The sequence below is a fragment of the Stigmatopora argus genome, chromosome 19, assembly GCF_051989625.1.
Source record: "Stigmatopora argus isolate UIUO_Sarg chromosome 19, RoL_Sarg_1.0, whole genome shotgun sequence".
Taxonomy (NCBI): Eukaryota; Metazoa; Chordata; class Actinopteri; order Syngnathiformes; family Syngnathidae; genus Stigmatopora; species Stigmatopora argus.
This window is the reverse complement of record NC_135405.1, coordinates 13,739,442-13,752,388: the sequence shown is the minus strand read 5'-3', so window position 1 is coordinate 13,752,388 and position 12,947 is coordinate 13,739,442. Positions and strand designations below refer to the sequence as shown.

The following is a 12,947-nucleotide window of genomic DNA, read 5'->3' as shown; positions in this document are numbered from 1 at the left end:
GCCATCAATAAAATCAGTATGGCCAGGAAAAAGGGAAAAAAAACTAGGTTACTTTTCCCGTGACGTTCGTGTGAACGTCTGCAGGTAAATGGGGGGGCGGAGTCTGGCGTTCTGGCCGGGGTATTCACGCAAAAACCTCCTCCCTTTTTGGCTCCTTCTCTCTCTCGTACAAAAGTTTCAGTGGACCCAAAGGGACAAAAAAAAGAAGAAGAAAAAAAAACAACAAAAAAGGAGACAAGGGGGGGCTGATTTTTGCAGACATAAAGACGAGGGATAGTTTTACACCTCCCCGGCCGGGCTGGGCCACGACTGCTGGGGGCCGCTGGCGGGCCACGGGAGGCACAATGTATTTTACATGAAAGGAAGGGGATTGGGTTACTCACCCCGGTGATAAGCAAGCGCTCGCACAAATGGGGGGGGGGGCACAAAGTGGGGGCCACAAAGTGGGACAGACATAAATGCGCTGGGATCCAAATTGGTGAAAAAATATGGCTGCCAAAAACAATGACTCTGATAGTTTGCTTATCCAATTTGACCAGGAAAAGCCAACACAATTTTGGAGCTGTTATTTTGAATAAATAAGTGGATAAGTAGACCAAAATCTAATTTTTTGATGAGGTTTACCTTCTTTCCTGGGGGAAATTTGCCCTTGGTTTTGATCCAAGCTGAGCGTTCTGCAACAGACAAAATAAAAAACAGCATAAATACAAAAAGGATCATAACTAAGCATTTTGGTCTTCTAGAAACAAAGCGGTTGGTTGGAAACGTCAACAAAAACCCAAAGGGACTTGTCAGGCCTTCATTTAATCTAGTAGGCCTTTTGTTTTCTCTCCTGTGATCAGCCCACGCCGCGCAACCCCCCTTTTTTGGTTTTTAATTTCAGGCATGTTTTTGGGACCCTCTGGCTTTGCCGGCAAAACATTTCATGGGCAAGTGGCTTCCTCCCTCCGCAAATTTTTAAGGAACATTCCAAGCGACAAAAAACAAAACAAAAAAAACAATGGGCCTGAATAATGGCGGTTTTAATAACCCATATCCGGTTCCACGGTGTGAACGGCCATTCAGAGGAGCCGCTTCTGAAGAAAAATGGCGCCCCGGGCGGCCCCGCCCTTCCAACGCTGCACAGGCCGATGTTCTTGAATGATCTTTTTGTTTTGCCCGAATCAAAATTGGGAATAAAAATCATTGATCACTGACCTAAACCCTTAAAATATGAGCCTAAAATGGGATGTCATTCGCTGTCAGTGGCTACCAAAAATTTAACATATCACAGGTGTTAAAGTGGCGGCCCGGGGGCCAAATTTGGCCCGCCGGATCATTTTGTGTGGCCCGGGAAAGTCAATCATGAGTGCCGACTTTATGTTTTAGGATCAAATTAAAATGAAGAGTATAGATGTATATTATATTTCTTGATTTTCCCCCTTTTAAATCAATCATTGTCATTTTTTAATCCATTTTTTCTGTGTTTTTAGTTCAAAAATCATTTTGTCAAATCTAAAAATATATAAAAATATTTTCTGTTTTCCACTTTAATATGGAACATAATGATTCAAAGAGATTTTCCCTTACTAAGAAAAAAAGCTCAAATAAACACTTTTTTAGATCTATAAAAAAAAACTGAATATTCAGGGCTTTTGATCCAGTTCTTTCAATCCATTTATAAGAAAAATATCTAAATATTATATCTAAAATGAGTCTGACACCCTTGACATAGATGATCTAAACCCCAACAAGTATTTTAAAAGCCGGTCTTGGATTGGACATTGGGAGCCAATGGGTTCAAATATGAGTAAACATAAGAAATAGTTAAAAAAAAAAATGATGACATCCCCAGATCTAAACACCAACAAGTATTAATACCAGTCCTCCCAGTTTAAATAAATGGAATGCCTATCACCGTCCGTCAATGTCTGCCAATGAGTTATAAATATCAATAAAAACATCCCCTGATTGTTTTTGGGTCTGGTTTCTTAAGATGGCCGCCGAGCCTTAGCGCAAATCGTGTTTTTCAGCCCCCAAAAAACTGGATTTGAGTGACGGGTGAGCGAGGAGGGGGAGGAGCCGAGGGGGGGGGGGGGGGGGGACAGGGGGGAGGGCTCAAGGAGGACTAGGGGGAGCGGCCAGGAAAAAAACCCAGCCAGAGTCTCGCCGTTAGCGGAGGCGGAGGACGTGGATGGAGCTCCAAAAGTTCTTTTAACTCTGCCCGTTTTGGGGTTTTTGAGGGGGGAAGTTTTGGATTTTGTCCATTTTGGGGAGCGCGAGATGAAAGAGAGGATTTGAACGTCCCTTTTGTAGCAAAGCGGCTCCGCGCGGCACCTGCCGGACGGACCACGAGGGCGCTTGAAAGCGGCGTTTCAGTGCGCCGGCGGCCGGCCGTGTCGCGGTGTGGTGTCATGCGCAAAAAGTGACCCGAGGTGAGATCGCCGTTCTGCCGCTGACCGTTTCCAGAAATGCTCAAAATAAAAGAGTGGGGATCGTTGTTAAATGAGCCAAAAATATATTATTGGTTCATTGTTAAAAAAAAATCCAATTTGGTCGGCAAATTTGAACGAGCATGCTTGCTATGGACAATTTTTTTTTGAAAAATGTTGATTCTATAAAGAGCGAGTCAAATATTTAAAGCAGCTATACTAAAGTGAAATGAGCTTTATTAATGATAATAGTTGAATGCGTTTATCAGAGTGATGCTGAATTGTGTTGATTGTAAAAGATGGCGGCATTTTGATGCCACTATCGCTCAATTCTGGCTTTTTGGCTATGTTTTTAGGCCTATAAAAGGAAAAACTACCAGTAATGTTTATTATTAATTAAATGCTAATTACCTGGAGTTGTCGGGTTCAAAGGTCGGGCCTTTTTTCCCCCTCTCAAGGTGACTCAGGTGACACGGGCAGCTCCATCAATCTAGGGACGTCGGCCCTTTAAGATTAGAAAAAGGAAAGTTTTTTTTAATTATTATTTTCAATTATTTGTAGAAAGTACGGTGACACTAAACAGGCCACTTCCACACCACGGACCGGTCGGCGACCCATCGCTAAGCAGTCAAAGTCGTCGTTTTGACTCTTAAATGAATCGTACACACGCTATTGGAATTATTTGTCCGCAAGTGGCAGCCATTTTGGGAGAAAAATATCTTGACTATTTTGAATCATTTCAAATTGTTTAATTTTGACGAAACTTTTTGTTTAAGTTGGGTCAATTTTACTTTTATTATTATGATGTTCACGGTAGTTCCATGTAACCCCCAAAAAAGATTCTAGGTATTATTTTTAATGCTATTTGTACTATGTCATGGATTTAAAACGTGTCCATTTTGCGGCTTTGGCTTTGTAATCTCACTCTTTGTATGGATCAAATATAAACTCCCTAAAAATATATTTTTTTAATTTCAGTTGTTTATATCCATAGAAATGTCAGCTGTGTGCAAAAGGAAAAATAATTTATTTACTACTGCAAATATGACACTAGTGTCAGTTGACTATATTTTGGACTTCTCTTCATTTTAACTCATTCAAAAGAGAAAATACCAAAAAAAAACAAAGAATATTAGTTTTTCAAAACGTTAAAAATACAACAAGACAATAAAAAATATTGGGAAAAATCTGTCATGGTGGGCCGTCTTTGTCGTCGTGTTTTTATTATTTTAAACGAGCGAAAGATAAATCGACAAATGTGATTTTTGCAGTTGCTTGGTGACGAAAGCCGCCCAAAAAAATGCATTGACATCGCAACTGTTTTTTCTTAAATTGCTTCAGTTTTCAAAGAAATGAGGTTACCTTTTTAGAATTGAACTTTGCAAGACTGGTCATAAAATGTGTAGGTCTTAAATTGCGTCAACTTCAAATGAAACGCTGCCAAAATTGTTCTAACCTTTTTAGGACGCCCTCTTTTTCCGTCCAATCCATTGGACGCGACTGGATTGGACATCTGCGTCTGTCCACGGCAGCCAACGGCGGGCGTGCGGGCGTGCGTGCGCTTCCACGCGTGCGGCGTGTTGACACAGCCATTGGAAAGCAGCTGGTCCGCATTGCCTTTGGCTCCGCCCTCCGTTTACTGTCCTAATGAGTTCCTGTTGCAAATAAGAGGGAGGAAAGAATTTTAATGGAGAGCCCACTATTTGCTTTCCGCCGCGGTCCTTTCGTAAAGTACGTCGGCGAGCCGCCACGCCGGCAGCGAACGTGGCGGCGTCTTCCGAGGGCGTGACCTAGCCCGACCTTTTGACCCCTCAAAGAGGAGAGGAAGGGGGGTCCCGGAGGTCGAGGGCGAACAGGGGAAAGTTAATGTTCAAATTTAGGGGCCACTTAGCGGCGCCGTCAATCAATTTGGGGCATTTTGGGGGTCAAAACGCGGATACGTTATGGATTCCTTTACACTTAACTATCTCTTTAAAATCATGACATCATATTATTTCAACGACAATGTTATTTAAGATGATTTAGCGTAATTAGGGATCACTTAAGTTCACTTGAGTCATTGTTTTTTTTCTGCTCTCGGTCATTTGCAGGTGAAGAAATCAAACAGTCACTCTCATGTTCCAGAGCCTTCCGACAACAGGTAAATAAATAAATACAAACATGGCGGCCCCAAAAAAAAGAGTTTGTTCCCTAAAATAAAGAGTGACCATGAAAATGGCCCTAAATCCGACTCTGATTTGATTGTATTTGTTCAATGGCAGCCAATAAAGTGACCAAATTGAAGACTGTTGTTGCTTCTTTTTAAACTGCGACCTATCATTTGTAAATATTATCAATCGTACGTACGCCTGGTCACAGGTCTATGGAAATGCAGGACCTAGCCAGTCCTCATCATCGCGTGGGTGGCGGCGGCGGCGATTCCAAGCTGGACAAGAACAACCTGGAAAGCCCGTCCGCGGTCACCGCGAATGGAACGGGAGGAGGTGAGCGGCCATTTTCTTTCAAACGGCGCGTAGATACGTATAATTGATACACACACATACACATACGTTGTATTTTTCCAGTTTTTAAAATCATCGATTCATTTGTCTATGTAAAGCCTTTTCACACTCAAATCCAATATTGATTATTATTAGTTTGATAGCTGGTGGGATGAGAGACCAGAAGACGCTGTTGACCTTTTGTGACCCCATTTTTGAATGATTTGGCCGTGAGCTAACGCCAGGAGGCGGGATCTATTCAAAACAAAGCACATCGCTCGCATTCTCTTGGTCTGACGTCAAATCAGATTAGCTTTAGATGCGGCCAATTCGTTCGAAGCTGGAATTTGGTAAAGAAGTACAAAAATTTAATTGTCTTGCTTACATCACAATATTTATTATCGACCATTCTTCCTATTTTTTTTGTTATACCTATTTTAAAAGAAAATATTTGAGCCATAACAGTTATAGTTTCTGGTTTTGTCTTATTTTGTCTGGTTTTGATTTGAATGTGACACAATGAGCTTTGCAAAAATAGTTCATAGTCCAATTTTCATTGGAGGTCATAGCCTAGCATAGTCTCTAGGGATTGGACGCCTATTGTCGTCAAGGGCAGGGTAGGGAAGGGGAGGGGCTGACTCTCTGCCGCCTTCCCGCCTCGTAGGTGAAAACATGACGGTTCTAAACACGGCCGATTGGCTGCTGGGCTGCAGCAGCCCGCCTCAAGCGCCCCCGCCTGCGTCAACTTCCAAGGACTATGGTACAGAGAGGTGCATGCGTGTGGATTGACAGCACCCCCGGGCGCGCGCGCTCGTCTTTTCTGTGTATTTGCGTTCAATTTTTTTTTCAGTTTGCTAGCAAGTGGGTTTTTTGGGTGTGTGTGTGTGTGTGTGTGTGTGTGTGTTTTGGAATGAAGCATTGGCTCAGCGTTGGGGAGACGACAGCTTCCATTTTCAAACCAGTGTCAACTTTAAATGATATTATTGCTGTATTTTCCTACCGCTGATCTAATATTTTCATATTTTCTGTTCTTTATTGGTATTTTGACTGGTCATTAGTTTTTTTTTAAAGTAATTGAATAGTCCAAATTTGCTCAAAGTCAATTGCACTTTTTTTTTATAACGTGAAACTCACCTTTGTGATCTTGAACGTTTTTGAAGTGAAGACAGAGCCCATGAACAACAACAACAACAACGACACCGCCGCCGTGACCACCACGGACGACGCCGTATTGGACTCCTACGCCGGCTCAGGTAACGGACAATGAATGACTTCTTCAGACGTATTTCTGCAAAGAATAAACAGTTGAAACACGTTAAGTATGTCAACAATGAAATCTTTAAACTGAACCAATTTTTTTTTTTAAATTTAGCCAGCTCAAACAAACAGAATTGTGATGGATTTGGACATATGTCACTGTCGAGTTTGTTATTATCATTGAACTAGGACAAAAATACATTTTTTAATTTCCGATCAAATCACTTGAAACAATTGTGCTTGATTGCAGTGATTACGAGCAGCGGATACAGCCCTCGCTCGGCCCACCAGTACTCCCCTCCCCTCTACCCGTCCAAGTAAGTAGCAGCCCCGCCATTTTACCCGGGGCGCCGAGGGCTCGCCCGAATTCTCAGAGTCCGGCGTTTCCCCGGGCAGGCCGTACCCCCACATCCTCTCCGCCCCCTCGGCGTCGGCGCCGGCGTACGGCGGTCAGCCGCAGTTCGGGGGCGCGCAGCAGCCCGGCGTCTACGCGTACTCGCAGACGGGCCAGGCTTACGGACTTTCTGGCTACGGTATTTCATTTCTTTTTCCATTTAAATTTGTATTTCAATTTTGCAGTTTTGTTTTAATTTTTAAATGGTATTTATTTATTTTTTATTTGTCATTCAAATTGAATGTACATTTTTATTTTATTTATTTTTATTTGTAATTCAAATTGAATTTATATTTTTATTTTATTTATAATTCAAATTGAATTTACATTTTTATTTTATTTATTTTTATTTGTAATTCAAATTTAATGTAATATTTTTATTTTATTTATAATTCAAATTTAATTTACATTTTTATTTTATTTATTTTTATTTGTAATTCCAATTTAATTTACTTTTTTTTTTTTTGTAATTCCAATTTAATTTACATTTTTTTATTATTTGTAATTCAAATTGTATTTACATTTTTATTTTATTTATTTTTATTTGTAATTCCAATTTAATTTACATTTTTATTTTATTTGTAATTCAAATTTAATTTACATTTTAATTTTGTTTATTTTTATTTGTAATTCTAATTTAATTGAATTTTTGATTGTATTTATTTTTATTGGAGCTTGTATTTTCTTTTTTAAATTGGATTGTCATTTTTATGTTATTTATTTGTATTTTTTTTTGTTGGATTTCAGACCTGGGCGTGATGCTGCCGGGCATCAAAACGGAGAGCGGTCTGGGCCAGAGTCCGTCTCCGCTCCAGGCGGGCCTGAGCTACAGCCCGGGATTCAGCACGCCTCAACCCGGACAGACGGCCTACTCGCCCTATCAGATGGCAGGTCGCTAAAACTCTAAAAGTCAAACAATCGAAGCAATTAATTCCATGTTTTCAAAAGATCATTTTAAGGCCACACGACGAAGCATTTCATAGCGCCAATTTTGTCCTTAGGTTCAAGTTTCACCCCTTCCTCGGGCCTCTACACCACCAACAACTCGGTTTCCAGTCCCGCCAACTACACGGCAACACAGCAGGTAGCCCAATGTTTACCATTTTTGGCTTTTTTGTTTGTATTTAGCATCCTTGTTCGCTAGACTACAGGTCATTTTCATCTTTAATGTATTGGTATATTCCCCCCGCCAGTATAAAGTACTCTCTCTCTCTCTTTCTCTCTCTTGTTCCCCGCTGCTGCTTTCTACATACATTTCCCAATCCTAAATGTGAACTTTCCCACGCCAGTCCACTTGGCAGGCGTCAGAACGGCAGCAGATGTTGGAGCTCCGCATCCGAGCGACGTGCAGCTTTGTTTTCCCTCTTTGGCCGCGTTTGCGAGAGCAGTTAATACAAAGTATTTTTACAGACGCCAAAATCAAATAACGCCGCCACTTTACAATAGGGACGCCTCGACTTTGCGGGGAATGTTCATACGCGGCGGCTTTTAGGGGGAAAAAAAGCATATAATGGAAGAGGCATTTGTAGGAAAGCCGCTAACGAATCGGGTATCTCCGCAGGAATACCCTTCGTACACGAGCTTTGGCCAAAACCAGTACGCGCAGTATTACTCGGCCTCCGCGTACGGGACGTACATGACGCCCGGCGGCGTGGACGCCGGCGCCGCCGCCTACCAGCTGCAGGACCCGACGCCGGCCATGACGGGGCAGGCGGCCGAGCTTCACCCAGGTCAGAAGGGCCATCGGGCTTGCTTTAAAAATCGGCCATTTTGGCCTCTTTTTTTTTTTAGATTTCATTCAGGTCATGGGTAGACGTCCAATCCGTTAGCGGAGGGAGGTTGGCGGCAAATGAGCCGCCAACCTTTGGACGGGTAGCACCATCGAGAGCAGCCACTGCAACAGCATATCGATAAAACATGAATGAAAACAACAATGACAAAAGTAACTAAATACGGTCTGGGCTGTCCGGCGGCAGGGGACTTTGAGACGGTGCAGCGGCCCTCCACGCCCATCAAGGAGCTGGACGAGCGAGCGTGCCGGAGCGGCGGCGGTAACGGCGGCGCCAAGTCGCGGGGAAGGAGCAGAAAGAGCAACCCCTCGCCGCCGCCCGACAGCGACTTAGAGGTACGGCCTGGGCCCGGCTGCTCCGGCGCCCTTAGCTAACCTGCCCCCATTTTTTTTTGCCCAGAGGGTTTTTGTGTGGGACCTGGACGAGACCATCATCGTCTTCCATTCCCTGCTCACGGGCTCTTACGCGCAGAAATACGGAAAGGTAAGACGCCTCCCTCGGTTAAAATGAGTTGATGGCCAGACTTCAAATTGAGCTCCTCCCACTTGAAATTGAGCCAATGGAATACGTGGCAGGCAAATCGCTAGGACCCGCTCGGCCGCCGTCCGACGGTCGGCACGAACGCCGCCTTTAAAATAAGAACGCGGCCGCCATGCCCGCTCGTGTGAGCTCTGGCGGCAGCTGCGTCTGTTCGCACCTCTCCCGAAATAGCGTCGACGCCACCGCCGTGGCCGTAGCGGCCGGGCGGGAACGCCGTTTCCGCCGGGGGAAGAGCGCGGTTTCGCATCTCTGGTGATGAGCGAGGGAGGGTATCTTTGGGGGAAGAACATGTCCCAAAATCCTATTGTGTTTTTGCTCAGGACCCCCCCATGGCCGTCACGTTAGGTCTAAGGATGGAAGAGATGATCTTCAATTTGGCCGATTCGCATTTGTTCTTCAACGATTTGGAGGTGAGGAGGAGGAGGTTGTTGGATTTTTTGGGCGCTTCTGCTTTTCATCGCTGTTTTGAGTTGAACGTGTAACGGGGACGTTGGTGCCACCTTGTGGCGGCAAATGAACATTTTGAAAGTGAAATGTTATGTCGGTCATTGTTTTGGACAGTGCCAGACTTCCAATCCGTGTTTCCTTTTTGAAAATGTGAAATTATTTTTGGGCGGAATTTATTTTCGGAATTTTATTTTATTGGAGCTTATGACTTATTTTTGAATATTTAAATTAGGACCATGACATTGGGGTTTAAGTCAATTGACGGCACCACTGATTTTTATTTGTAATTAGACAAAAAAAATGTTTTTGTTTTTGTTTTATTTAATGTTACATTTTCCCTCCGACATTTTGGAATGTATTTTTTTCTCCAATGACATTTCCCACTCTGAGCGCTTTCGCAAAATATTGAACGGGTGACGACCACTGACTTTTATTTCTAACGTTAACTCATTTCTACTATTTGAACAATGGCTTCCAATCGAAATTTAATTGAACGCCTATCATTGCAGGAGTGCGATCAGGTACATATCGACGACGTATCGTCCGACGACAACGGGCAGGACTTAAGGTAAAAGTCGATTTCCTGCCCTCCCGCCGCAATTTCGAGTGAACCGTCATGCGGGTGTGGTTATGGCAGTACTTACAGTTTTGCCAGCGACGGCTTCCACGCGGCTGCCACCAGCGCCAACCTGTGCCTGGCCACGGGCGTCCGCGGCGGCGTGGACTGGATGAGGAAGCTGGCTTTCCGTTACCGCCGCGTCAAAGAGCTGTACGGCACCTACAAAAACAACGTGGGCGGTGAGACGGACGCCGAGCGGAGGGATGGGCGGGCGGGGCAAGCGACCTTCTGGCGCGACCTCCTCCTCCTCCGTCGCCGCCCGGCAGGTCTGCTGGGTCCCGCCAAAAGAGACGCTTGGTTGCAGTTGCGGGCCGAGGTGGAGGCGCTGACCGACTCGTGGCTGACGCACGCGCTCAAGTCGCTGTCCATCGTCAGCTCCAGGTACGGCCGGCGGCGGAGGGCGGGGCCCCTGGCCGGCGTGGTCGGGGGTGCTCAAGCGCTCTCTCCGGGCCCTGCAGGACCAACTGCGTCAACGTGCTGGTGACCACCACGCAGCTCATCCCGGCGCTGGCCAAAATTCTCCTGTACAGCCTGGGGTCGGCGTTCCCCGTCGAGAACATCTACAGTGCGACAAAAATAGGTGAGAAAAATGATTTAGAGAACACAACTTTGCATTGTGAAATGAGTCAACAGCTACTTTTTGTTTAACAGACATGGCGCACAGTAATAAAAATTGTAAATACATAGAAAGCAAGCCATTGTTGTCAGGTTAGTTTAAATCAGAAGCTCATTATGTATCTTTGCTGACACCGAGTGGTGGGAGTAGAATAACAGCACGTCACAATTTGGTTGAAACTGAAAAGAGTCAAGGGCTTTAACGTGGGCCGGACCATTTTAGATATAATATTTAGATTTTTTTTAATAAATGGATTAAAATAACTGGATTAAAAGCCCTGAATATTCAGTTTTTCATAGATCTAAAACAATGATTATTTGAGCTTTTTTATATATATTTTTAGATTTTACAAAATGATTTTTGAACTAAAAACATAGAAAAAAATGATTAAAAAATAACACATATTGATTTAAAAGGGGGAAAATTAGGAAATTTAATATACATCTATACTCTTCATTTGAATTTGATCCTAAAACAGAAAGTCAGCACTCATGATTTACTTTCCCGGGCCACACAAAATGATGCGGCGGGCCAGATTTGGCCCCCGGGCCGCCACTTTGACACCTGTGGATTAGATGAATTTAAAGAGATCAGATCTGCCGACATAAGAGTACCAATTCGATACCTGAGCAATTCATGAATCAATTGATGACAAAGCACATATTTGGGGTTATTTTGACCTCAATCTTCTAAAATTTGTGACAGCATCCTTGTGACCTTGCCCATCTATTTTCAAAACAGCGCCAGGAAACCATGAGCAATTTTCTGAGCGACGCTCGGGACACTGGGAATAAAATAACAATAATAATCCAAGTCAAAATGTGGCACCATTTTGGGGCAGAGAGGGACAAACAAAGAATTGTCGGGGATGGGCCGCCGAAAAGGAAACGCTGTGATAGGCCTTCTGTGTGTCCAGGCAAAGAGAGCTGTTTTGAGCGTATTGTGTCCCGCTTTGGCACTAACATTACATATGTTGTGATTGGCGATGGCAAGGATGAGGAGCATGCGGCCGGCCAGGTAAAAATGACATTTGGACTCCTTTTCTTTTCACCCTGCCCCCCTTGTTTCTCCTGCAGGAAAAGAGAGTTGCTTTGAGCGCATAATGCAAAGGTTTGGCAGGAAAGTAGTGTATGTTGTAGTGGGGGACGGTGCGGAAGAGGAGCAGGCGGCCAAAAAGGTAAATGGAGACCCGCCCACTCGGCGCAGACTCGGCTCCGATTGGATCACGCCTGCCTGCCTGCGCTAGTCTAGTGGTTCTTTCTGGACGCTCACTTTTTTAAAAAAGCTAACCGCTTGAAGTGGGTGGATGATTTTATTTTTAATTACGTATAAGCAACGTCAAAGCTCCTAAGTGGAAGTGTGTGAGACAGCACCCTCTAGCGGTCATATCGAGAATTTGATATTTCGGGCTTCCATTTGGGAGCTTTCACTGTTTGCAGGTTGTTAACAACTTGATATCGCTTAGTTATTAATTTAGTGAGTCAGTACATTTGGGGAATTCTACTGCGTGCTTTTTTGCCAAAGTTAAAAGGACAAATGCACATTTTAATATCTTGAATTTCAAAATTGAATTGATCAATTTAAAGCAGGGTTTTTAAAGCTAAATATGTATATATTTTGGGGCATAAAATATCTTCGAGGTTTCAGTTTTTCTTAATCAAAAGCTTATTCAAGGAGTGAAATTTATTTTTTAAACTTCAAAATTAGTTTTGCACCAATTTTTGGTTGATTCGTGGCTAACTTTCACTTTGGCAGGAAAGCAAATACAGCCTCTAATAGCTAATCTGCATGCTAGTTTGCAGTCTGTTTGTTTTTTGATTTATTTATTTTTCTGCTACGCCAATTGACCCCCCATGTGATTGGTTCCCCGACAGCACAACATGCCTTTCTGGAGAATTTCCAGCCACTCTGACCTGCTGGCCTTACATCAAGCACTGGAGTTTGAGTACCTGTAAAAGTTCTACGCCGGACGTTTTTTTTCTAAAACTATTTAAGAACCAACTATACACTGCGATTTTTTTGGTGTGTTTCCAACGCCTGGATTTACAAACTGAATGGTCTTAAAAGCAACAACAAACTGCGGGAGGAAAAAGTCCAGACACAAGCTGGGTTTTGTTTTCCCCGTACAAGGCAGCGTGTAAGCACACCAGCTGATTTTTTAAAATCCTTTTTCCCCCCTTCCTCGTTCTGGGTCGTCCCACCTGTGTAAATTATTTGCAATAAAAGTGAAGGGTCGAGGTGTGGGTGGCGTGTGGATACGATTCAAGTTTTTATTTTTTTTGTGGGGTGCGGTGAATGGGGGTGTTGAGGATGTGCATCATGTGTTTGTGCCTTAATGTGTTTTCATGTCCGTTCTTCTCAAAAGTGTAAATATTAAAAGACGAACAAATCTA

The 12,947-nt window shown here is 43.6% G+C and overlaps 1 protein-coding gene and 1 long non-coding RNA gene across 8 annotated transcripts in view; one reads left to right on the top strand and one right to left on the bottom strand.

Annotated features, from left to right (window-relative positions):
• Positions 1-12,947, top strand: part of eya4 (EYA transcriptional coactivator and phosphatase 4) — a 21,835-nt gene extending 8,888 nt beyond the window's left edge. Inside the window, exons 1-19 of one of the 7 annotated variants that reach the window (XM_077586629.1) lie at positions 2,161-2,414; positions 4,502-4,551; positions 4,770-4,894; positions 5,556-5,651; positions 6,052-6,144; positions 6,399-6,465; positions 6,545-6,681; positions 7,290-7,433; positions 7,544-7,626; positions 8,104-8,272; positions 8,519-8,667; positions 8,732-8,815; positions 9,193-9,282; positions 9,829-9,887; positions 9,957-10,117; positions 10,205-10,319; positions 10,397-10,518; positions 11,631-11,731; positions 12,429-12,947. In XM_077586629.1, the coding sequence (XP_077442755.1) occupies positions 4,774-4,894; positions 5,556-5,651; positions 6,052-6,144; positions 6,399-6,465; positions 6,545-6,681; positions 7,290-7,433; positions 7,544-7,626; positions 8,104-8,272; positions 8,519-8,667; positions 8,732-8,815; positions 9,193-9,282; positions 9,829-9,887; positions 9,957-10,117; positions 10,205-10,319; positions 10,397-10,518; positions 11,631-11,731; positions 12,429-12,509 (1,872 nt within the window). In that variant the 5' untranslated portion in view covers positions 2,161-2,414; positions 4,502-4,551; positions 4,770-4,773 and the 3' untranslated portion in view covers positions 12,510-12,947. Of the gene's footprint in view, positions 1-2,160; positions 2,415-4,501; positions 4,552-4,769; positions 4,895-5,555; positions 5,652-6,051; positions 6,145-6,398; positions 6,466-6,544; positions 6,682-7,289; positions 7,434-7,543; positions 7,627-8,103; positions 8,273-8,518; positions 8,668-8,731; positions 8,816-9,192; positions 9,283-9,828; positions 9,888-9,956; positions 10,118-10,204; positions 10,320-10,396; positions 10,519-11,470; positions 11,732-12,428 lie in introns of those variants that run through there. The other 6 variants (XR_013296745.1, XM_077586627.1, XM_077586628.1 and 3 more) reach the window with 6 other exon arrangements.
• LOC144064264 (uncharacterized) lies at positions 2,823-10,515 on the bottom strand. Its single transcript, XR_013296749.1, has 5 exons — positions 10,164-10,515; positions 9,964-10,097; positions 6,026-6,179; positions 3,868-4,066; positions 2,823-2,916 (listed from the first exon to the last, which is right to left on the bottom strand). It is a non-coding gene; the product is annotated as an uncharacterized LOC144064264 (long non-coding RNA).